The sequence below is a fragment of the Rutilus rutilus genome (genome assembly GCF_951802725.1).
Source record: "Rutilus rutilus genome assembly, chromosome: 22".
Lineage (NCBI taxonomy): Eukaryota > Metazoa > Chordata > Actinopteri > Cypriniformes > Leuciscidae > Rutilus > Rutilus rutilus.
Window position 1 is genome coordinate 32,778,088 of NC_140227.1, and position 22,346 is coordinate 32,800,433.

Here is a 22,346-nt window from a genome sequence, read left to right on the forward strand (position 1 = left end):
CCGTGTTTGAGCGGAGCGACGCGCCTCGAGCACACGCTTCGGGAGGGAAGTTAATTGGGTGTAATCAAGCTGAGCTGTGTGTGTGTGTGTGTGTGTGTGTGTGTGTGTGTGTGTGTGCTGCCAGTGAGATTGCATAAAACTCAGCTGCTAAAACACGTTGGTAAAATGAATGATAACAGCCCAAAACAGTCCAACATCCCATAATGAGCAATGAGAAGAATGATGAGCACAAAATAATAACTGTCTCCTGTAAGTATGTTGACAACATTCCCACAGAAACTCCTTAATTGAATCTGTTTCCCTGCGAGAGACGATGTTTGTTTTCTCTCTCTCTCTCTCTCTCTCTCTCTCTCTCTCTCTCTCTCTCTCTCTCTCTCTCTCTCTCTCTCTCTCTCTCTCTCTCTCTCTCTCAGCTTTATCTCCTCAATTACACTGCTGACATTTTCAACATCCAGATCTTAAATGAAAAAGCTGTTGGTTGCCCACAGGATGTTTTTACAACGTTTATGCCGTGCATGAAGTGACTGTGTTCTGCCAGACAAATGTCATCACTTTTTACTTTCCATACTGTATAATAATCGCAAAATACCCGATTTTGGCTGTTTTCTGGCCTCTCGTGAGCTGGTTCTTGCTTTAGTCCTTGCCTTTCTGGATCAACATTAGGGACCGGATTCATTAAACATTCTTCTGAATAACGAAGTGGAGGATATTTTGTATTTCCAAAAGTACTTCTTTTGAATGTTATTTTCTTTTTTTCTTAGATAAAATTTAAGAAGTATTCTTTTTTTCTTAAAGGCACACTATGCAGTTTCCGTTTTTTGTCAAACAGCGCCCCCTAGAGTCGTACTTGTGTTTAACGTTACTGTCGTAAATCCCACTCACGCAGAGCCGTCTCTGCACTCTTCCGACCGCGCTCTCTTCGTTTTCTTCGTCGACTCTGCCATGATTCACATCTGAAATGTGTGCTAGTGTCTTCCATAGAGGCTCTTCATATGTTGTTGATGTATGTGACGGCGTCCTCTCAAACCTGCATTGCTGGCTCTTTTGATATATTTGATATATAACCAAATATTCTGGGGGCCATGAAAATGTTGTGAAAATGATCAAAAACGCTGGCGGGGAAAGAGTTTAAAAATCAGCATCAATAACAGCTTAAAGTGAGGATAACCTGCTGTGTTTCAGGTGTGATCTGCTCTTGCCAACTTAAGGGCTTCTTTCTTGTCTTTTCTTCCAGGTCAGATTAGCCAAATAGCTTTCAGCAAGTAAATTCATTAAATGAACACTTCTCATGTCCTGTAGGAAAAGAATATGATCGTGAGGCACTTCCTGTGCTGAACAGATAAATGTATCATTAAAATTTGTCAGGATTGAATTTGTTGTATTACACTATTTTATTCCTAAGAAAAGATGTTCTTAAGTAAATATTTGAGAACTTCTTACAATTGTTTTTTAAGAAATGCACTTACGAATTTCTAACACCGTGTCGACAGTGGATGTGACAAAGCGGCCATTGCCAATCCATTGGTCCTTCATATCAGAAGCAGCATGTGAAGAACGTCTGAAATACTGTCGGCCACAGCAGAACTGATTATAATGGCTTCTGTTTGCCTTTGTCGCATTTGGTGTAAACCCAGTGTCAGAATTAATCTTAAGAACTGCACTGAGAAAAATTCTTCAGTGGATTGTTGTGAATCCAGCCTCAGGTCCTGAACCCAGTGCTGATGCTTCATTAGATCCTTCAAAATGATGTTTAGATATCATGTGATACAGACACACACACGCACACACACACACTGTACAGTAGGATTATTAACTCAGATGATCATGTTTTAACCATCTTTTCTCACTGCAAAATCATCATGGAGCTTTTTTTACTGCTGCAATGAACCTTAATTAGTTACACCCATGCCCCCCCCCCCCCCCCCAGGCTGCCACGGCAACCAGCACCCTCTCACCGCCATAGCAACAGAGATACGTTACACTTTAATAAGAGTTTTTTTTGCTGTCAGTGTTTGTAAATATCACCTAACAGCAGCGGCATCTCCGTCCCTTCGAAAGATTCCTGCCAAAACCAGCAGGCATTCCTGCGTTTCCCTGATTCTACCACTGCTGCATTTCTCTGACTCTCCCATTCCTCCGTTTCCCTGATTCTACCATTCCTGCGTTTCCCTGATTCTACCACTGCTGCTTTCTCTGACTCTCCCATTCCTCCGTTTCCCTGATTCTCCCATTCCAGCGTTTTCCTGATTCTCCCATTCCTGCGTTTCCCTGATTCTCCCATTCCAGCGTTTTCCTGATTCTCCCATTCCTCCGTTTCCCTGATTCTCCCATTCCAGCGTTTTCCTGATTCTCCCATTCCTGCGTTTCCCAGATTCTCCCATTCCTCCGTTTCCCAGATTCTCCCTTTCCTCCGTTTCCCAGTTTCTCCCATTCTTTCGTTTCCCAGATTCTCCCATTCCTGCGTTTCCCTGATTCTCCAATTCCTGTTTCCCTGATTCTCCCATTCCTCCGTTTCCCAGATTCTCCCACCATTCCTCCGTTTCCCAGATTCTCCCATTCCTGTGTTTCCCTGATTCTCCAATTCCTGCGTTTCCCTGATTCTCCCATTTCTGCGTTTCCCAGATTCTCCCATTCCTCCGTTTCCCAGATTCTCCCATTCCTCCGTTTCCCAGATTCTCCCATTCCTGCGTTTCCCTGATTCTCCCATTCCTCCGTTTCCCAGATTCTCCCATTCCTGTGTTTCCCTGATTCTCCAATTCCTGCGTTTCCCTGATTCTCCCATTTCTGCGTTTCCCAGATTCTCCCATTCCTCCGTTTCCCAGATTCTCCCATTCCTCCGTTTCCCAGATTCTCCCATTCCTGCGTTTCCCTGATTCTCCCATTTCTGCGTTTCCCTGATTCTCCCATTCCTCCGTTTCCCAGATTCTCCCATTCCTCCGTTTCCCAGATTCTCCAATTCCTCCGTTTCCCAGATTCTCCCATTTCTGCGTTTCCCAGATTCTCCCGTTCACCCGTTTCCCAGATTCCCCCATCACACTCTATACACTGAGACGTGTCCACTGTCCTTCACACAGCAGCTCTTGGTTTCCTCAGTGGAAACCAGTCGTCCTCTTTTATTTCTGGGATTTGGCAGAGAGAGAGAGAGAGAGAGAAAGCGAGGGATAAATAATGCGACACGCTTCTCTCAGTGTTAATTAGCTGCTGTGCTGTTTCTTTAGTAAATCAAACATTGAGGGAGACACAATTATCCGGGCCTGTCTCCTCTCAGCATCTGTTCTCAGCAGCTGTTTCACACACACTGAACCTGGGAGAATAGAGGAGAGATGCTGGACATTTACTCCAGTCCTGATAACATTAGAAATAACACACAATCTGCTTCTAAATGACAAATTACTAATATGTGAGACGTTGTTGACTGTCGAGAGTTTATAACTCATCTACATGTGACGGGCTTCCAGTTTCCACAGAACATTGTTTGCTGACTCAGTGTGTTTTGAAATGGTGCTGTAAGTGTGTGTAGTTCCAGCGGGTTTAATATCAGGCAACAGATTTATTCAAGCTCTTACATCAGTTCTTCAGTAGAAATGTGTGCGTTTTGAGCTGAACTGTCAGTTGGACTGTTTATCTGTGATGAACAGCTGCTCATGTTCTGCGGATGAGTTTCTGCATCCCGTTCCTCCGGTTCTTCTCCTGTGGTTTCCTACAGTCCAGTGTTCCTGAACCCCTGAGAGGCTAATGTGAACTCCTGCTGCATTGCTTTACTGTACATGTGATTCTGACTGACTGATGAGCCTGAAGTGTTTTTTGAGTAAATCCCCAACACATTACGTAGACAGAGCAGGGTTTCTAAAACCTGCAGCGATTGTCAATGAGCCGTTTTTCAGTCCAGTGTTTCTGATCCGTGTGTTTGCTGTACAGTTTCATTTCAAGTCACACACACGTCCAGTAACACGTGTGTGTGAGTGTGCATGTGTGTGTGAGTGTGCGTGTGTGTGTGTGTGAGTGTGCATGTGTGTGTGTGTTTGTGCATGAGTGTGTGTGTGAGAGAGAGAGAGAGTGTGCCTGGCTCTGGTCTCTATCTGACTGTATTACTTCATATATCTCATGTTCTGCTGTCTCATGTCCAGTATCGGTCCAGTTCTGCTAATGCTGTGTTCTCTGTTCTCTCTCTCCGCAGTGGACGGCTGTACGGATTGGTCTGTGGACTATCTGAAATACAAAGTTCTGCTTGGGGAGCCTGTGAGGATTAAATGTGCTTTATTTTATGGATACATCCGTGCGAACTACACACATGCCCAGAGTGCTGGACTCAGTCTGATGTGGTACAAGAGCACGGGCCACGGGGACTTCGAGGAGCCCATCTCCTTCGACGGGGTTCGCATGAGCAAAGAGGAGGACTCCATCTGGTTCAGGCCCACCGAGCTGCAGGACACGGGACATTACTCCTGCGTGCTGAGGTACGTGTGTGTGTGTGTGTGTGTGATCTTGTGTCAAAGGATTACCTGAATCTCATGTGTATCTTCACACACTGCAGTGCACACCATCAGATCTTCTCACAGCCTCCTTGTCTGACCAGAAAACGTCTCTGGTTACGACTGTAACCCCTGTTCCCTGAGAAGGGAACGAGACACTGCATCGATGACGACACTTTGGGGAACGCCCTTAGCGTAACGCATCTAAGGTATGAATGAAACTAATCCAACCTGATTGGTTCTGCATCATGACGTAACATGTGACGGCATACACAGAAGCTACAAAGGGACGCCGGCACACAACAGCATCAGCTTCTGCGATGAAGCAAGTTGCTCCCAGGCAGGGGAAGGCGTGGCGGAGGGACGCAGTGTCTCGTTCCCCTCTCAGGGAACAGGGGTTACAATTGTAACCCGAGATGTTCCCTTTCGATGGAACTCGAACTGCGTTGATGACGACACTTTGGAGAACGAGTACCCACTATGCCACAATGAGCCCTGCCTGTCCTAGTGTGAAGCTGTGCACAGGCACACTTAGGACGAGAGCACTAGAGTGCCTGGCGGAGAAGGAATGTCCAGACTATAGAATCTGATAAAAGTATGAGGGGTGGCCCATCCAGCTGCATCACACACTTCTTGGATCGGGGCCCCTGAAAGGAGGGCTCTAGAGGATGCCACATGGCCAAAGGTGAAGGCAAGCTGTGCACCTGATAGGCCATAGAGATAGCCTGAATGATCCAGTTACTGATGGTCTGTTTGGATGCGGGAAGCCCCTTCTTGGGTGACCCGAAGCACGCCAGCAACCGGTCTGACTTCCGCCATGAAGAAGACCTCTGAACATAAATCTTGAGAGCTCTGACAGGGCAGAGCAAATTAAGTCTTTCTTCATCCGCCGTCACGTGAGGTAGAGATGCGCGGATGGGCTATTATTTCATCCGCAACCGCATCACAAAAATCATCATCCGTCCGCCATCCAGCCGCAGCAACGTTTTTGACCAATTTTCAAAACCGCACCCGCCCGCCATCCGTTGATTTGTGTATACATATATTTTTCATTTGATTGGTTCAACCGCCCGCCACCCGCCCGAATTTAATTAAAATATTATTTTTCGTCACGTCATCCGCCCAATCCGCGGTTTATCCGCGGAGTCCGCGGCTGTAACCGCCAACCGCGCATCTTTAACGTGAGGTGGAGGATGAAAAGCCTGCAGAACCGTAGGCTGTGCCACATTAGATGGCACTTTAGGCACATAGCCCGGCCTGGGATGCAAGATAGCCTTAATGTCGCCTGGAGAAAACTCCAGCCACCTATGAGATATGAAGGTCTGAAGGTCTCTTACTCTCATCAGAGAAGTAATGGCTAATAAAAAAGCTACCTTGAGAGAAAGGTTCTTGGCCTCAGCCGACTCCAGAGGTTCAAAGGGGGCCTCGACCAGCCCTTCGAGAACCACTGCCAGATCCCATGTGGGAACTCTGATACGAGCCGCAGGTCTCATCCTCCAAACCCCACGGAGGAAACGTACGACCAGCTGATGTCTCCCCAGAGGCCCATCACCCAGAGGAGCGTGGAAAGCTGCAATGGCAGCCACATACACCTTTAGTGTGGATGGGGTAAGATCAGCCGAGAAGCGATCTTGGAGGAGCACCAGCACTGAAGCCCAACCGAGCAGTTAACTGGGTCCACCTCACGCTCTCTACACCAAGTGGAAACACATTCCACTTTAGGCCGTACAATCTCCTCGTGGAAGGAGCTCTGGAACTAAGTATGGTCTCAACCACTCCAGTCAGCAGGCCAGCCTCTAGGTACTGAACCCCCTCTGGGGCCAAGCCCAAAGTTTCCATGAGGGTGAATATTGAGCCCCTGGCCTGCGGAAGCACGTCCCTCCTCAGAGGGAACTGCCAAGGCTGGCCTGCCAGGAGTGCTATGTTGTCTGAAAACCATACTCGGGCCGGCCAGTACGGCGTTACTAGAAGTAGGTTGATCCAGTCTCGACGGACCCTCTCCGGAACTCCCGGGAGCAGAGCGATCGGGGGTAAAGCCTCGGCCACGTCTGTACCATGGCATCCAACCCCAATGGGGCTGAATGGGTGAGAGAAAACCACAGTGGACAGTGGGATGTCCCTCGAGACGCGAACAAATCTACTTCCACTGGGCCGAACCTCTCTCATATCGACTTCACACCTCGGTGTGAAGTCTCCATTCCCTGGGATTCTCTGATTCTGGTAGAGATAATAGTTTCCCCTGTGACCACAGGAGGATCTAATGTGCCAATCTGGATAGAGGGCGCAATCTCAGAATCCCCTGATGAATCAAGTAGGAGACCACTGACACATTGTCTATGTGGTGACCCCTGAGATCTGAGAGGAAGCTACTCAGAGCCCTGCCATCCATGACCGCGCCTCAGCCCGTGAGGGAGGCATCTGTCGAAACGGCTTTCCGGCGACATGACGCTCCCAGCACTGGGCCTTGGGACAGAAACCAAGCTTTTTTCCACATAGATAGGGAACGACGGCATCTGCGCCTAACCCTGATCATGCGGAACGGGTTCCCCCTCAACCACCACTGCAGGGCCCTCATGTGCAGCAGGCCGAATGGAATGACGTTGGACGCTGCAGTCCTAACACTCTCTGAAAATGTTTTAGAGTGATGGCTTGGCCTAGCTTTATCCTGGTCACGGTGACCGAGTCCCACACCACTCCCAGGAACTTGGTTCTCTGGGCTGGTGCCAGCATGCTTTTTTTCATGTTAAGTCTCAACCCCAGGCTCTGGATGTGAGCAAGGATGACATCTCGATGCCGAACTGCCAGCTCTCGTGACTGGGCCATAATAAGCCAGTCATCAATATAATTTAGCACCCTGATACCCTGAAGCCTCAGCGGAGCTAGAGCTGCATCCATGCATTTAGTAAATGTGCGAGGGGAGAGAGCTAGGCCGAATGGGAGAGCCCAATATTGGAATGCTTCGCCCCCGAAAGCGTACCTCAGGAACTTCCTGTGAGATGGAAGGATGGATATGTGGAAGTATGCGTCCCTTAGATCTATCTATTTATTTTATTTATTTATTTATTTGATAGGGACAGTGCTCATTGATCAACAAACAAGTTACTTGCTGTAAACAAGCCAGAGTTAGCTACAAGTGCTAGTTTCCATCTGTTGTGCCTAGCCATGTCTTAACAGGCACCCTAAAATACAAAAGTCAATAAAAATACACTATAAATTTAATAAATACAGTAGCAATGTAATAAATACAGCAGGAATTTTAAAACAATATGAGCATACCCTCAAACAGACAATATATTGCTCACCTCACCTAACCCCTTAACTTAATTACAGTAAAAAGTAAATACAGTATAAAAAAAAAAAAGGCAATAAAAGCAAAGTATGTTCATGGACTTAAGTATTTGGTTTATGGTTACAATTGTAATTGTCCCTAATCCAAGATTTAAGCTGTTTTTTTAAAAGAGGAGAGACTATTACACTCCCTTAACTCATAGGGCAGACTATTCCAAAAAATTGTGGCTCTGACAGAAAAGGCTGTGTTCCAATCCTACTTTGTCTATATTGAACTATGCAGTCCACTCTGGTGGTTGCTCTGGTTACTCTAGTGACCTTATCTTTCTGTTTTATAAACTGGCACAGTGGTGGTGGAGCAAGCCCACGGAGTACTTTAAAGACAAGACAGGCATCAGCAAAGTGTCTGAAGTTTTTAAAGCTAAACATGTTGTGTTTTTTGATTATGTGACAATGATGATAGCTATTACCCTTACGGTCCAATGTCTTTAATGCCTGTTTATAAAGTGACTCCAATGGTTGCAATGTTGTTTTATTGGCTTGCGACCAGCTAGTTAAACAGTAAGAAAAATGTGAGAAGATCATCGCATGCAAGAAGAGCTTTGCAGCCTTCATTGGTAGGTATGATCTTATGTGCTTAAAATTTGCCGGGTTAAATTTAACAATATTGGCAACCTTTTTTGTATGCTTTTTAAATGAGAGTTGTGAGTCTAGGATGATTCCCAGATATTTAAAGTCAGATACCACTCTAACCTTCTCTTGGTTAACAATTACCTCAGGGTCATAAGTCACAGTAGTTTGTTTTGTAAAATACATACATACTGTTTTACTTATGTTCAGGTGTAAGCATGAATTAGTTAGCCATATGGATACCTTGCTCATGGCCTCAGTCAGTTGGTGTGCAGTTTGTTGTTAATCTTTAGCATGTACGTAGAGGACTGTGTCATCTGCATACATTTGTAAATGTACAGATGAACAAACAGTGGGCAGGTCATTTATATAGAGACTGAACAGGGGGCCCAGTATAGATCCTTGAGGGACACCTGTTTTACAGTTTAGATATGTAGATTGAGTGTTGTTAATGCGTGTGCTTTGTTTTCTGTCAGTTAAGTATGATTTCATCCATTTGATTGCATTCCCACAAAAATTCAAATAGGATAGTTTTGACAAAAGAACGTCATGATCGACGGTGTCAAGAGCTTTTTTTAAATAAAAAAATATTGCACCCACCACGCCTCCTTTATCTAGATTCATTTTGATGTTCTCGATAAAAAAGGGGTGTATGGCCTTTACTAAGATGAGTAGTCAGCTGTTTCGCCACCCATTTCTCTGCTACCTTGGATATTACAGGTAGTATACTGATGGGCCTGATGGGTATACTTCACCAGTGTTTTATCACCGGCCTTGAAAATGGGGGTTACCACAGCTGTTTTCCAGGAACTTGGGAAAATACCTTGTTTAATTGATAAATTGATTAAATGTGTAAGAGGTTTAATTAAAGACTGTTTATGAGTTTTAAAAAATACAGAATCAAGACCAAAGGTATCTTTAGCTTTTGAGTTCCTTAAAGGTATAGCGGAGGATTTTCTTTTTCCGGGTGGATCATCAAGACTATTGGTCCTCCTAAGTGTCAATCATTCTGGTGATATGTTTACGTAAGGCCGTCGTACGTGCTCGTGCACACGATTCACATGATGGCGTGCGCTGAAAACACAGGTTGGGCTTCCCACTGATGCCTCAGTCGCGAAGTTTCTACTTGACAGGTAAAGTTTGGCATGCTATTTGGAGAAATCCATTTAAAATCACTGCTAGTAAAAGTTAATGTAAGCTATGATTAGCTCGTGCATGCTCTCTCGTGCACACGTTTAATAGGCATTCCCTCTTGGGAGCAGGTAGAGTGTTGCGCATGTGCATTTTTTCAAAAAGTGGAGAGGGCGGTTCTTTTCTAAAATTCGGGAAAATCCTCCGCTATACCTTTAATGAATTTATGGTATTCTCTACCTCAAGTTCACTAATTTCCTCAATTCTAAAAACAGGTTTGTCAATATCAATAGTGCCAATTCTGTGCCAATTCCTCAACTGATTGGATAAAAAAATTGTTAAAAGTGCTTGCTATAATGTCGTCTTCTCTGGTTATGATTCCATATAATTTCAGTTCAAGTGCCGCTGCGCAGTGCTGAGTATCTTTCCCAATTAATTTATTAAGATTGTTTCCCATCTCCCTTTGCATCATCAATTACTTTTATATAGAAATCTGCTTTGGCTTTCCTTATGTTCCTTACTACTCTATTTCTGAGGGATGTATAGCTATACCAGTCACTTCTGAGTCCTGACTTAAGTGCAATCTTTAGAGAGGAATCTCTGTCCCTCATCTGTTTCCAGAGAGCCTCATTGAGCCAAGGTGGAGAATTTTTCTGTCTTGGTCTGTGTGTCATTCTTCTGCTATATGAGGATATTATAGTATTAACAGTGCTTGAAAACAGGTTGCAGCTGTTCTCTATATCTTCAATAGCCAAAAGATCAGTCCAGTCGATATCATTTTAAGCAGATTTTAATTTGTCCATATCATTTTTAGGAATACTCAGATGATATTGTTTCACTGTGGTTGTGTTCTTAAAACGTTTTTTGGTGAGTTTCCTTCCCAGTAGTGTTATATTATGGTCAGATAAACCTGTTAATAAATTGTATGATTTGTTATCCTTTCCGGTCTGTTTGTAAACATTTAGTCAATTTGCGTCTGAGAGGAGTGAGTGATGCGGGTGGGACCAAGAACTAACTGGGTGAGATTAAATTTGTCTGTTATGTCTTTAAGTTTTTTCCGGTCAGAGTTATTTTCCCAGTTTATATTAAAATCACCCATTAAAATTAGCTCCTTTCTTTCTTGACATTGTTTTAACAGTTTATGTAAATTATCATAAAAAGCAATGGTAGATGAAGGAGGACGATACAAGCAAATTAAAATAAATGACATTTCAGGGGATAGCCAAACGTTCAGTCCAAGGCATTCAAGGCATTCAGCCGCAGGGAGGCTCGTTTATATGTCCTATAAGTAGTCTTGTGTTTGTCATGTTCAGTGTCAGATCGTTCTACTGCTCACGCCTTGTCTCCTTGCCCTGTCAGTGCTTTTCTGTCTCCAGTTCCTGAGTTACCGGCTTGTTCTAGCCTTGGACTATTCTGATCGTCTCACTGTTGATGTACTTCTACGAGGGTCATCAGACTTCAGCCTATTGCAGTCTCCTCGCTGCCAAGACCTGAACACCGACCTGCATATTTACATCAGACCATCCTGTCTTGATCTGTTTGCTGTCTACTTTAATAAATTATCTTTCATTCGCAACTGGATCTTGTGTTTCGTGCCCGTGACACAGGATTGAGAACTTTTACTGTAAGCTGTTAAAAGACCAGCACAAACTCAATCAACAAGACCTCATCCATCCACCCTGAGAGAGAATGTCTGGTGTCTTAATACAGACACTCATCTAGACAAATAACAGCTGTGAGAAAAGAACATGATGATGGTGATGATGAAGATGAAGATTCTTTCATTCCACTTTTTCTGATGCTATTATTTTATTGTAGGTTCAATAGTGACGTTTCTGATTCAGGTCACGTCTCTAAACTCAATGACAGACTCAAGCATTGGTTCTTCCATGTGGATGTTGTTTGAGAACAGCATGTGTGTGTTCACTGAGTTCAATCCACCAGAACTAGGGAAAGGCTGTTCATCACGTGCTGTAATACGTCATTAACCTCGCAGGTAAAGGCTGTTCCCTGTCAATGGCTCATTAGTTCCCTCATTAGGAAAGAAGATATTGGAGTCTCTCTCTGAACTGAAACACCCTTTGATCCGAAGCGAAACACTGTAGTGAATGATGAAGGAGAAATTCAGTGGAGCTTAAACTATACTTCAGGAGAAACATGTTCATCTGATCCTGTCACTCAGCAGACCTGCACTATATATAAAGTCAGAAACAGACCGTTAAGTGGTGATTTACTAAGAATCTCTCTCTCCGCTAGGATATCAATTTTAATATCAAAAATTTTGTTGAACTCTCTCATTTTCAGTTGAAATCATATGTGCTACAGTCACCCTTTACCTCATGACCTGCATTTAACAATGTGCTGATGTAGTGGATTTGTGTTGTGATTGTGTGTCTGTGTGTGTGTCTGTGTCTCTGTGTGTGTGTGTGTGTGTGTGTGTGTGTGTGTGGTTGTGTGTATTTGTTCCGTGAACAGTTCTGTGTTGTTGTCGTTGTGTTCAGACGCAGTGTAGAGCTGCACTCATCTGTATCTGGCACCATCAGCTTCATTTATTATCAGTAAAAAGAGATTCGGTTTATTGAGGCAGTCGAATTTATACAGTGCATTAGTTTAAACAGTCATCTGAACATTTACACTTTTAATGAAGTTGAAAAGTCAGCAACAAACATTAGAAAGCGAGACAGAGAAGCAAGTGTTGATGTGTTTGTGTGACGTGGCACTATAGAGAGAGAACCGGCTCTAACTTCACACTGAATCGCTGAGAGCAGAAGGATACGGGCCCAGAATGAGGCATTATGGGTAAACACTGGCTCCAGCTCATGTTAATCCGCCTCAGCACTGGGACACATGAGTTATGCGTCGGTCCAAAGTGCGTCTCCTCCACTCCCAGCATAGCCTGACCTTCCTCAGGTCATAAATAATACAGCACTCATAAAATACTGATTTAAAGAGATGCTGTAGCGAACACCAACCGGCTTCAGCAGATCTTCAGGCGTCACTCACGTGACAGCGCTTATGATATCCGGCGCAGGAGGATCTCATCAATATTTCCCCAAGAATGCTCAGTTCTATCTGTTTTAGCAGAGAAATGAACTGCATGCTGCGTTGCAGATGTACAAGCTGCTGAATGTGGCGTTGATGGAGCCAAAGTACATCTCTTGTTGCTCCACACCTGGTCAGGACACCATGTTGGAAGAGAGAAACGCTCACAATATCCATGCAGCCTGCAGGCATTCTGAGGGAAAATTAATGATTTAACCAATGCTAGATTCCCTATTCCCACGTAACAGCTGCCTTCATCCCGTAATTACCCGTGATAAATTCTCCTCCAAGGTCCTTAATACTTCCAACAATGAATCAAACATGATCATACGTTTAGTCAAAATGCCATTAATTATAAACTGACCCAATTTTTAGTGGATTCACTGAAATTCATACCTTAAGTTCAAATGAGCTTGAGACTATGGGTAAATATTATCTGTGTCATCCAATCTATGTGTAATGATATAAAATTCTATTTAATCTTTCTGCTAGTGAGACTAGCATTAGATTAGATTAGATCATCGTTATTGTCATTGTGCAGAATACAAGTACAGAGCCAGTGAAGTGCAGTGACCATCTAACCAGACGTGTCTATTGACCATAACAGTGCAAGAAGCAACAAGAGGAAGAATGTGCAAAATTGCAGTATGGAGACAGTTTCACGAGTTCACACTTACATATAATTTGAAGGGGTAAAGTTTAATGCGTATTTGGCGTGCTGTCCGGAGGGAGGGCTCCGAGCTCGGAGTTCGGCCCGAACCCAGAGTACTCCCCCCGTATGTAAGTGTTTAGGACTAGAAGTGTGGAGAAGGGGTGGTGGAGGGATGCTGCAAAAAACTGTCAATGGAATGAGGTGAGCTCTCTGCCGCTCTGCCTCCCACTCACACACACACACACTGCCGCCCTTCCACTCACTTCACTTTTTTTAAATCCCCTACAGCGCGAAACATGAGTCCCGCAAACACGGCGCCGAGGAGCTTGTATGTAATCGGAGGACAAATGGCTCCTTAGTTTCGAAATGGTTTGGGTACAAGGTGATCGCGTTGAAAATAAAGGCGTTTGTCTAGCGTTAGAAGCTCATTTGCAACATTGCCGCGGCTCATTTAAGAAAATGACTGCTCCGAAGAGACGCCGCTTTAGTTTGAGGTAGTGCTAACAATAATAAAGAAAGATGATGATCATCATCACCTTACATCATAGATGATGTGCTACTACTGTATTTAAGCACTGTATCACACAAGTTGCAACTTACATCTGTGTCATTCTTTTAGATGAAATGGTCCCACACACTACTTTTCTTTGCACGCTTCATCCTGTCGTCTGCCCTGGCTCTAACCTCGAGTGTTTTAGCCTGTAGCCTTTACTTTTCGTAAACCTTGTGAGCGCGCGAACCCAAACGCTGTGACCTCGCGCCAAATGTTTTTATTGGTTTATTAAGTACAAACAGGCGAGTTATGAAAAATTGAGTGAGAGGGATTTGTTCACTTCACACAAAAAGATCTTGGAATGAGAAGGCTAACTGTAGTAGCGTTTAGTCCACTGTCTATAATAGCCTAATTTAGAGATCACTTTTTTTTTGACTACCGACAACTTTGATCGGTTAACGTTGATACGGTCAACCATCGGTCAAACGGTCATCGGTTAACATCCCTAGTTCATGTACAGTGCAGTTTTTTCTTTAACATTGCGTATTAAGTTGTCCGGGTTGGATGTAGAGTTCAGCGTTTGGGTTTATAGTTCAGCGTCTGGGTTTATAGTTCAGTGTCTGGGTTTATAGTTCAGCGTCTGGGTTTAGAGTTCAGCGTTTGGGTTTAGAGTTCAGCGTTTGGGTTTATAGTTCAGGATCTGGGTTTAGAGTTCAGCGTCTGGGTTTATAGTTCAGCGTTTGGGTTTATAGTTCAGCGTCTGGGTTTATACTGTAGTTCAGGATCTGGGTTTAGAGTTCAGCGTCTGGGTTTATAGTTCAGGATCTGGGTTTATAGTTCAGCGTCTGGGTTTATAGTTCAGCGTTTGGGTTTATAGTTCAGCGTCTGGGTTTATAGTTCAGGATCTGGGTTTAGAGTTCAGCGTCTGGGTTTAGAGTTCAGCGTTTGGGTTTATAGTTCAGCGTCTGGGTTTATAGTTCAGGATCTGGGTTTAGAGTTCAGCGTCTGGGTTTATAGTTCAGCGTCTGGGTTTACATTTACATTTACATTTACATTTATTCATTTAGCTGACGCTTTTATCCAAAGCGACTTACAATTGCTATATATGTCAGAGGTTGCATGCCTCTGGAGCAACTAGGGGTTAAGTGTCTTGCTCAGGGACACATTGGTGTCTCACAGTGGATTCGAACCCGGGTCTCTCACACCAAAGGCATGTGTCTTATCCATTGCGCCACACCACCGCTGTGGTTTATAGTTCAGGATCTGGGTTTATAGTTCAGGATCTGGGTTTAGAGTTCAGCGTCTGGGTTTAGAGTTCAGCGTTTGGGTTTAGAGTTCAGCGTCTGGGTTTATAGTTCAGGATCTGGGTTTAGAGTTCAGCGTCTGGGTTTATAGTTCAGCGTCTGGGTTTAGAGTTCAGCGTTTGGGTTTATAGTTCAGGATCTGGGTTTATAGTTCAGGATCTGGGTTTAGAGTTCAGCGTTTGGGTTTATAGTTCAGGATCTGGGTTTATAGTTCAGGATCTGGGTTTAGAGTTCAGCGTTTGGGTTTATAGTTCAGGATCTGGGTTTATAGTTCAGCATCTGGGTTTAGAGTTCAGCGTTTGGGTTTATAGTTCAGGATCTGGGTTTATAGTTCAGCGTTTGGGTTTAGAGTTCAGCGTTTGGGTTTGTAGTTCAGCGTTTGGGTTTAGAGTTCAGCGTTTGGGTTTAGAGTTCAGCGTCTGGGTTTAGAGTTCAGCGTTTGGGTTTATAGTTCAGGATCTGGGTTTATAGTTCAGCGTTTGGGTTTAGAGTTCAGCGTTTGGGTTTGTAGTTCAGCGTTTGGGTTTATAGTTCAGGATCTGGGTTTAGAGTTCAGCGTTTGGGTTTAGAGTTCAGCGTTTGGGTTTGTAGTTCAGCGTCTGGGTTTATAGTTCAGCGTCTGGGTTTAGAGTTCAGCATTTGGGTTTAGAGTTCAGCGTTTGGGTTTAGAGTTCAGCGTTTGGGTTTATAGTTCAGGATCTGGGTTTAGAGTTCAGCGTCTGGGTTTATAGTTCAGCGTTTGGGTTTAGAGTTCAGCGTCTGGGTTTATAGTTCAGCGTTTGGGTTTATAGTTCAGCGTCTGGGTTTATAGTTCAGGATCTGGGTTTAGAGTTCAGCGTCTGGGTTTATAGTTCAGTGTCTGGGTTTAGAGTTCAGCGTTTGGGTTTATAGTTCAGGATCTGGGTTTATAGTTCAGCGTCTGGGTTTATAGTTCAGCGTTTGGGTTTATAGTTCAGCGTCTGGGTTTATAGTTCAGGATCTGGGTTTAGAGTTCAGCGTCTGGGTTTATAGTTCAGCGTTTGGGTTTATAGTTCAGCGTCTGGGTTTATAGTTCAGGATCTGGGTTTAGAGTTCAGCGTCTGGGTTTATAGTTCAGCGTCTGGGTTTAGAGTTCAGCGTCTGGGTTTAGAGTTCAGCGTTTGGGTTTAGAGTTCAGCGTCTGGGTTTAGAGTTCAGCGTTTGGGTTTAGAGTTCAGCGTCTGGGTTTAGAGTTCAGCGTTTGGGTTTAGAGTTCAGCGTCTGGGTTTACACACAGATATGTTTAGAGAGAGGTGTTAAGGATAAAGACTCTGTGTCGTCCAACCATCACTCATCCATTCTCAGTCACAATCGTTTGTTTCCCATATCAGAGCCAGTCAGAATATTTATCAGCACTAGACTCGAGGGAACTCATTTGCACAGGTGTGTCCATATGTCTGATAATCACACGTCATGTTGAATTTGCATCTCCGCCTTATAAAAATGCCCTACTCAAGTTGACGCACACCTAACAGCATGAGCCGGGCTTTAGGCCTGTCTACACATGGTCAATGCATGCTTTTCTCTGATCGGATAGCTATAGAAAAAGACAGATTTAAATCCGATCGCTCAAACCACTTCAGGAGGTTGTCTGAGACGCATTCCAGATGAAACCGGAGAAGTGTAAATGCATCTGGTTGTTGAAACCACATATGTAGATTTTACTCCTCCCAAAATGTAAAAAAATAAACGTGAGAGCGTGTTATAGCCAGATATGATGGCACGCATCGCATCACTTAAAACACGCAAACTGCCGTGATGAAAAATTTATATTCATTTTGTGGAGACACATTTATGTGGCCAAGTGTGAATGGAACCGTTTTAACAAATCAGATAGCTATCAGTAAAAATGCATGAAATGACCAGGTGTAAACAGGCCCTTACCTGCTGCGTGTGTCTTTTCATCCAGTTCACACCTTGATTGTATTTGTTTTTTTCATTCTAATTAGGTTTATTTAAATATAACTTAATTTAAATCGCTTTAAGTCATGCTGAGGCCTCTGATGGGCCCTGGCCTCCTGCATGAGACTGACCACATTCACGGTTCATTAATCATTTGTAGACTCTGATTTTGTCCGGCTGTCTTCTGATGTCCTGTATATAAAGGAACAGTATTGTTACAGGAACAGTGTTGTATTATTTCACCAGAGAATCAAACCGCAGACTAATTATAAGACCCTGTTTTAAAGCCGGAAGTGTGGATAACATGTTGTGGATGAATGTTAAGCTTTAGTTTTCATTCTCTGGGTCCTCATAGTCTCCGTTCACTCTTCGAGTCAGCACTTCTCTCCATTCTGCATTGTGTTGTTTCTTCTGTTCAGGGAGTTGTTTTCCAATAAATTCAATTGTGGCAGTAAGAGGCGTCGGCTGAGAACATCATTCAACAAACCTGAGAAATGGCCTGCTGGTTCTCTGCTCTCATTTCTGCTGATCTGAGACATCCGTTACCGAAGACAAGCAAAGAAACAATCACTGAGAATGATGTGAAAACACAACCTACCCTTTTAACTGAGCGTTTACTGCATTAGTCCTGTAAAGACTCGTTTCAACGATTAAGGGGATTTCTGTGAGATTCCTCTCTCCTGCTGATCGACATGAAAGAACAAACATTTGATTCCCTTTTCCCTTTGTCTGTGTGTGTATAGTGTGAAGCTTGTTGATCATGTTGGTTTTGTGTGTTTTGCAGGAACTCCACGTACTGTATGAAAGTGTCGATGTCGCTCACGGTGGCCGAGAACAATTCGGGTCTCTGTTACAACTCCAAAATGAGGTACTTTGAGAAGGCCGAGTTGAGTAAGAGCAAAGACATCCTCTGTCCTGATATAGATGACTACACACAGTCCGGGAAAGACCCAGAGATCACCTGGTACAAGGTACGGTCACCTTGTTTATTTATTCTACAATACTCTTCATTTTGTTTCCATCCCATCATCTTCATCACCATCTCACCAAAAACATGCTTTTACCGTTTTCGTTCAGAGTTGGAAATAGAAGCTATTTTGCAGAAAACAGACCTTTCATCAATCCTGAAGTCCTGAGGCACAAAATGAGACAGAGAAACTGTGGAGGAAAGTTGTGCGAGTTGGTCAGTTTCTGCCAGCCGTGAGACTACACTAGCACTAATTCATCTGAAGTAAGCGCGTGTCAAATTAAACGCCTGCTGCACGCTAGTTTCCGGCTAAATTGAATCAAAGACAGATGATCGCTGTGGACATTCGTGCAGGAAACATGACTGGATTTAGTTAGCATCAAAGCATCCAGCACAGAGAGAGAGAGCAAGCGATGAACCCACTGATAAAACTGTCTGATTCTCCAACAAGTGACTCATTTGATCTGGTTCTTTAAATGAATCACTGGTTTATATCAGTCTTTAAACCGTGGCTATATATACACTGAGATAATTGACCTGCTTGCGAAGAGGTCTTGTTTGCAGTTCTTGAATCATTTCCTTCTTCTTCTAAAAAATTTTCTAGGGCCCTATCGCAATGCAGCGCCAAGATTTTTGGTAGTTTCAGCCTGACGCAGTTTTCATTTTCACGTCCTGCTCCATGTTGTTTAAATAGCAAGGGTTAGGGTTACCCTAACCCTGACTTTTTTATTTTAGCAATATTTTTTTTTGTTATTTAATGAGCGCGTTAGTAATGTGCGCCTATAGGCGGGTCCACAACGCGCATACACTCTGCTTATTAAACACACAGGGACGCACAGCAGGACACAAACATGCCAAATATTTAAAATTAAAAGGATTACAATATTGTGTACATAAATATATGGTGGAATCCGGCTTGTCCCGTAGATGTTCTGCTTGCGCATTTCTACCTCGTGTACGAGAAGATCCGTTTGCGCTCTGGAGCCGCGTTCGGTCTTTCTACTATCAAATTTTGTCATGTAGATCGCGAATCCACCATGGCGCGAATGCAACTGGCATTTAAAGGGAATGGGATATGAGACTATGATTGGTTTAACGCTCGTAAATCCCAAAACACACCCATTACTCATTAAGAGAATAGAGACGACCCTTTTAGACCATGCGCCGGGAGCGTCGACCATTTTTCCCATCGTTAAACTAGCAAAAGTGGATTCGGACTCGCCCTAAGTGAACTTGCGCCATGTGCTTTAGACCATGTGCTTAGATCGTTAAAATAGGGCCCTTAATATCTTATAGTGTTATTTTTTTTTCTCATCACACAAAGGCGGTATGTTTTCATAAAAATCAATAAATTGTGTCTGTTCTATCATTGGCAATTAAAAAGACCTTAATCTTTGTCAGTTAAATCTTTGCTGAGATTAACACTGCTTAACTGCAGCACGGTTCATGCATCGTTTCTCATGGTTCACTGCTTTAATAATGAACTCATCTGCTCATCTACATGGAAAATAATAGGTGGTAAATAAATGATTGACAGGCATTTTGGCAGGCGTTGCCAAGGCAACAATTCATAGATGAAATTCTAGCTGTTGTCACAACATTGTCAAGTGTGAAATCAGTAACGCTGCAGTCTGTAGACATCATTGAAAGCCGCCCACTTGAAGGCAATTCATTAATGTGTCATTCTAGCGAAATGAGATCCCAGCTGCATTAAACACGGATCTGTTTTCTGGATGCAGGAATGCCGGGCGAAACAGTGGAGACCAAGCGTCGTCAGGAGGGCAGATGTGCTCTCCATCAAAGACGTGCGGGAAGACGACATTGGGAATTACACCTGTGAATTACAGTTTGGGAGTTTTGTGGTGAGGAGGACCACGGATCTGTCCGTCACAGGTAAGATGAGCTCGTCTGATCCAGGGCTGTCGGGTCCGGCTTCTGGAGGCCCGCGTTCACATGGGTCAGACCCTATATAAACACACCTGGAGCAGCCGGTCAGAGTCTTCAGGGTCAGTCCAGTTGTGTCGGATCTGAAGTCCGCAGGAACCAGGTCCTCCAGAAGCTGAACTGGACAGCGCTGTTCTAAGCATTCAGAGAACTTCGTTTTAATGTTACACGTGTTTTATAGTTTGGATCTGATCTGAAATGTGTGAGTTTTGATGGATTGTTAGGGTTGCGATCTTGATCTGATCCTGCATTGCTAAGGCCCTTCAGTAACGGCTGCCATGACCTTCATTAGTCTCATATTGAGCTGCACAGGAAGTGCTCGTGCACAGGAAGTGCCCATCTGCACAGGAAGTGCTCATCTGCACAGGAAGTGCTCATCTGCACAGGAAGTGCTCGTGCACAGGAAGTGCCCATCTGCACAGGAAGTGCTCATCTGCACAGGAAGTGCTTGTGCTCAGCAGGCAACAGCGTTACAAGCCTCAGCTTGGCTGCTCTTCAAAAGTCCACTGACCAGTTTAATTCATTTGCTTTCAGGCCTAGCTGATAAAGGACATGCGTCACACGTCCTTCCTGCTGTTGTGCATTTAGAAACAGGTTAGAATCTAATTGGCCACAACACACAGGAAGTTGAAATTGGAATTGGAATTGGAATAATTCAGAGTACTTCCACACAGATGAGGCATTCTGGGAAATGGAGTTATCTTTTATTTATTCAGTGTAACAAAATATGCATAAATGCAGATTGCAGTTTTGCATCCTGTTTGCTACTTCAATTCAAATTCAATTCAGCTTTTATAAGGCCTTTCCAGTTCGGTTACAATGCAGGACAGTCTTCGGTGGCAAATGGTGAAACTACAATGTCTTTGCCATGTATTCTAAATAGAACAAACATAAAACGCATTAAGTTCTTTACAATATGCTAGCCTAATTCTGATGTCAAAGCTTTGAAAGATTGACATGTTGAATAAATGCTTTTGTCTATTCAAGGTTCAGGGTATTTTATTGTCAGAACGAAATATGTACTCAGGACCAGCAGCGTTCATGCATGCTATTGAACCGTAGCATCATACAGAACATACATGTTTAGTTATGGTCAGTAGTCTTTATTTTCTCATCAGGAGCATTCATATTTGTACAACTCTTGGTTCTGGTTCCTTAATCTGGTTTGTGAAGCATCAGTGTTGATATTCAGTATAACCTCTTGCCTGTGCTTGTCCAGAACTGCTCGGATTGGGGAAATCGTTCGGATATGAAACCACTCATATACGCTGATGATGATCCAGTCCTGCTTTCAGTCTGTGTTGTTTGGAATCCGTTTAAAACCATTTTATTTTGTGAAGAAGAAATATAAAATAAACGTAAAGCTACATGCTATATGTCTGATAAATCACACTGGCGATCGTGCTGTTCTGAATATCTGCACGGTTGTGTTCACCTCTGCTGATCACAGGTCTGAACGAGTTTATCGTGTGTTTCATACATGTGTTGATATCTCATTGACCAGGACAGGTAGCGTTCGTCCCAGTGGACGTTACTCGGCTCAAAGAGTAAACCACGAGTAAACCACCCGGGAATGGCCATCTTTGTGTCACAGGCACGTTTTTTTTTTTGGTCTGATGGTTCGAGATCTCGTCGCTCTTCACTGAGAAATGAGCTTCATGCTCCTGGTATGTGCTTCAAATGCTGCAGGATCTGTTTATTTCTCCTGTTTGTGAAAGTGATAATGCAGTTTTGGAATTATTTTATAATGCTTTAGGAAGTGAGTGGGTCAATATTAGGACTTTGTCAGAGAAATATGAATCTGCTAACAGCCAGATCCTGCGCTGGGAGAGGATTCTCTTCAGATGAAGCGTTATATAACAGAGATCTGGAGGAAAGATCTGCTTCAGTGTGTGTGTGTGTGTGTGTGTGTGTGTGTGTGTGTGTGTGTGTCTGTGTGTGTGTGTGTGTGTGTGTGTGTGTGTGTGTGTGTGTGTGTGTGTGTGTGTCTGTGTGTGTGTGTGTGTGTGTGTGTGTGTGAACATCTGCGATCTGGAGGAAAGATCTGCTTCAGTGTGTGTGTGTGTCTGTGTGTGTGTGTGTGTGTGTGTGTGTGTGTGTGTGTGTGTGTGTGTGTGTGTGTGTGTGTGTGTGTGTGTGTGTGTGTGTGTGTGTGTGTGTGTGAATATCTGAGATCTGGAGGAAAGATCTGCATCAGTGTGTGTGTGTGTGTGTGTGTGTCTGTGTGTGTGTGTGTGTGTGTGTGAACATCTGAGATCTGGAGGAAAGATCTGCATCAGTGTGTGTGTGTGTGTGTGTGTGTGTGTGTGTGTGTGTGTGTGTGTGTGTGTGTGTGTGTGTGTGTGTGTCTGCAGAGACTGTGTTCACTGTGCTCTCAGAGAGAGATGGAGACAGAGGAACACTTCCTGATACACTGTGATCACTATCACAGAATTAGATCTGACTATTTCACTAGATTCCAACAACTAGAACCAAATTTTATGGCATTACCAAATTCAGAAAA

The 22,346-nt window shown here is 43.8% G+C and overlaps 1 protein-coding gene across 4 annotated transcripts in view; it reads left to right on the plus strand.

Annotated features, from left to right (window-relative positions):
• il1rapl1b (interleukin 1 receptor accessory protein-like 1b) overlaps nucleotides 1-22,346 on the plus strand; it is a 207,213-nt gene that overhangs the window by 85,507 nt on the left and 99,360 nt on the right. For all 4 annotated transcript variants that reach the window (XM_084394789.1, XM_084394791.1, XM_084394790.1 and 1 more), the window contains exons 3-5: nucleotides 4,178-4,457; nucleotides 17,717-17,903; nucleotides 19,639-19,792. In XM_084394789.1, the coding sequence (XP_084250915.1) occupies nucleotides 4,178-4,457; nucleotides 17,717-17,903; nucleotides 19,639-19,792 (621 nt within the window). The remainder of the gene's footprint in view (nucleotides 1-4,177; nucleotides 4,458-17,716; nucleotides 17,904-19,638; nucleotides 19,793-22,346) is intronic.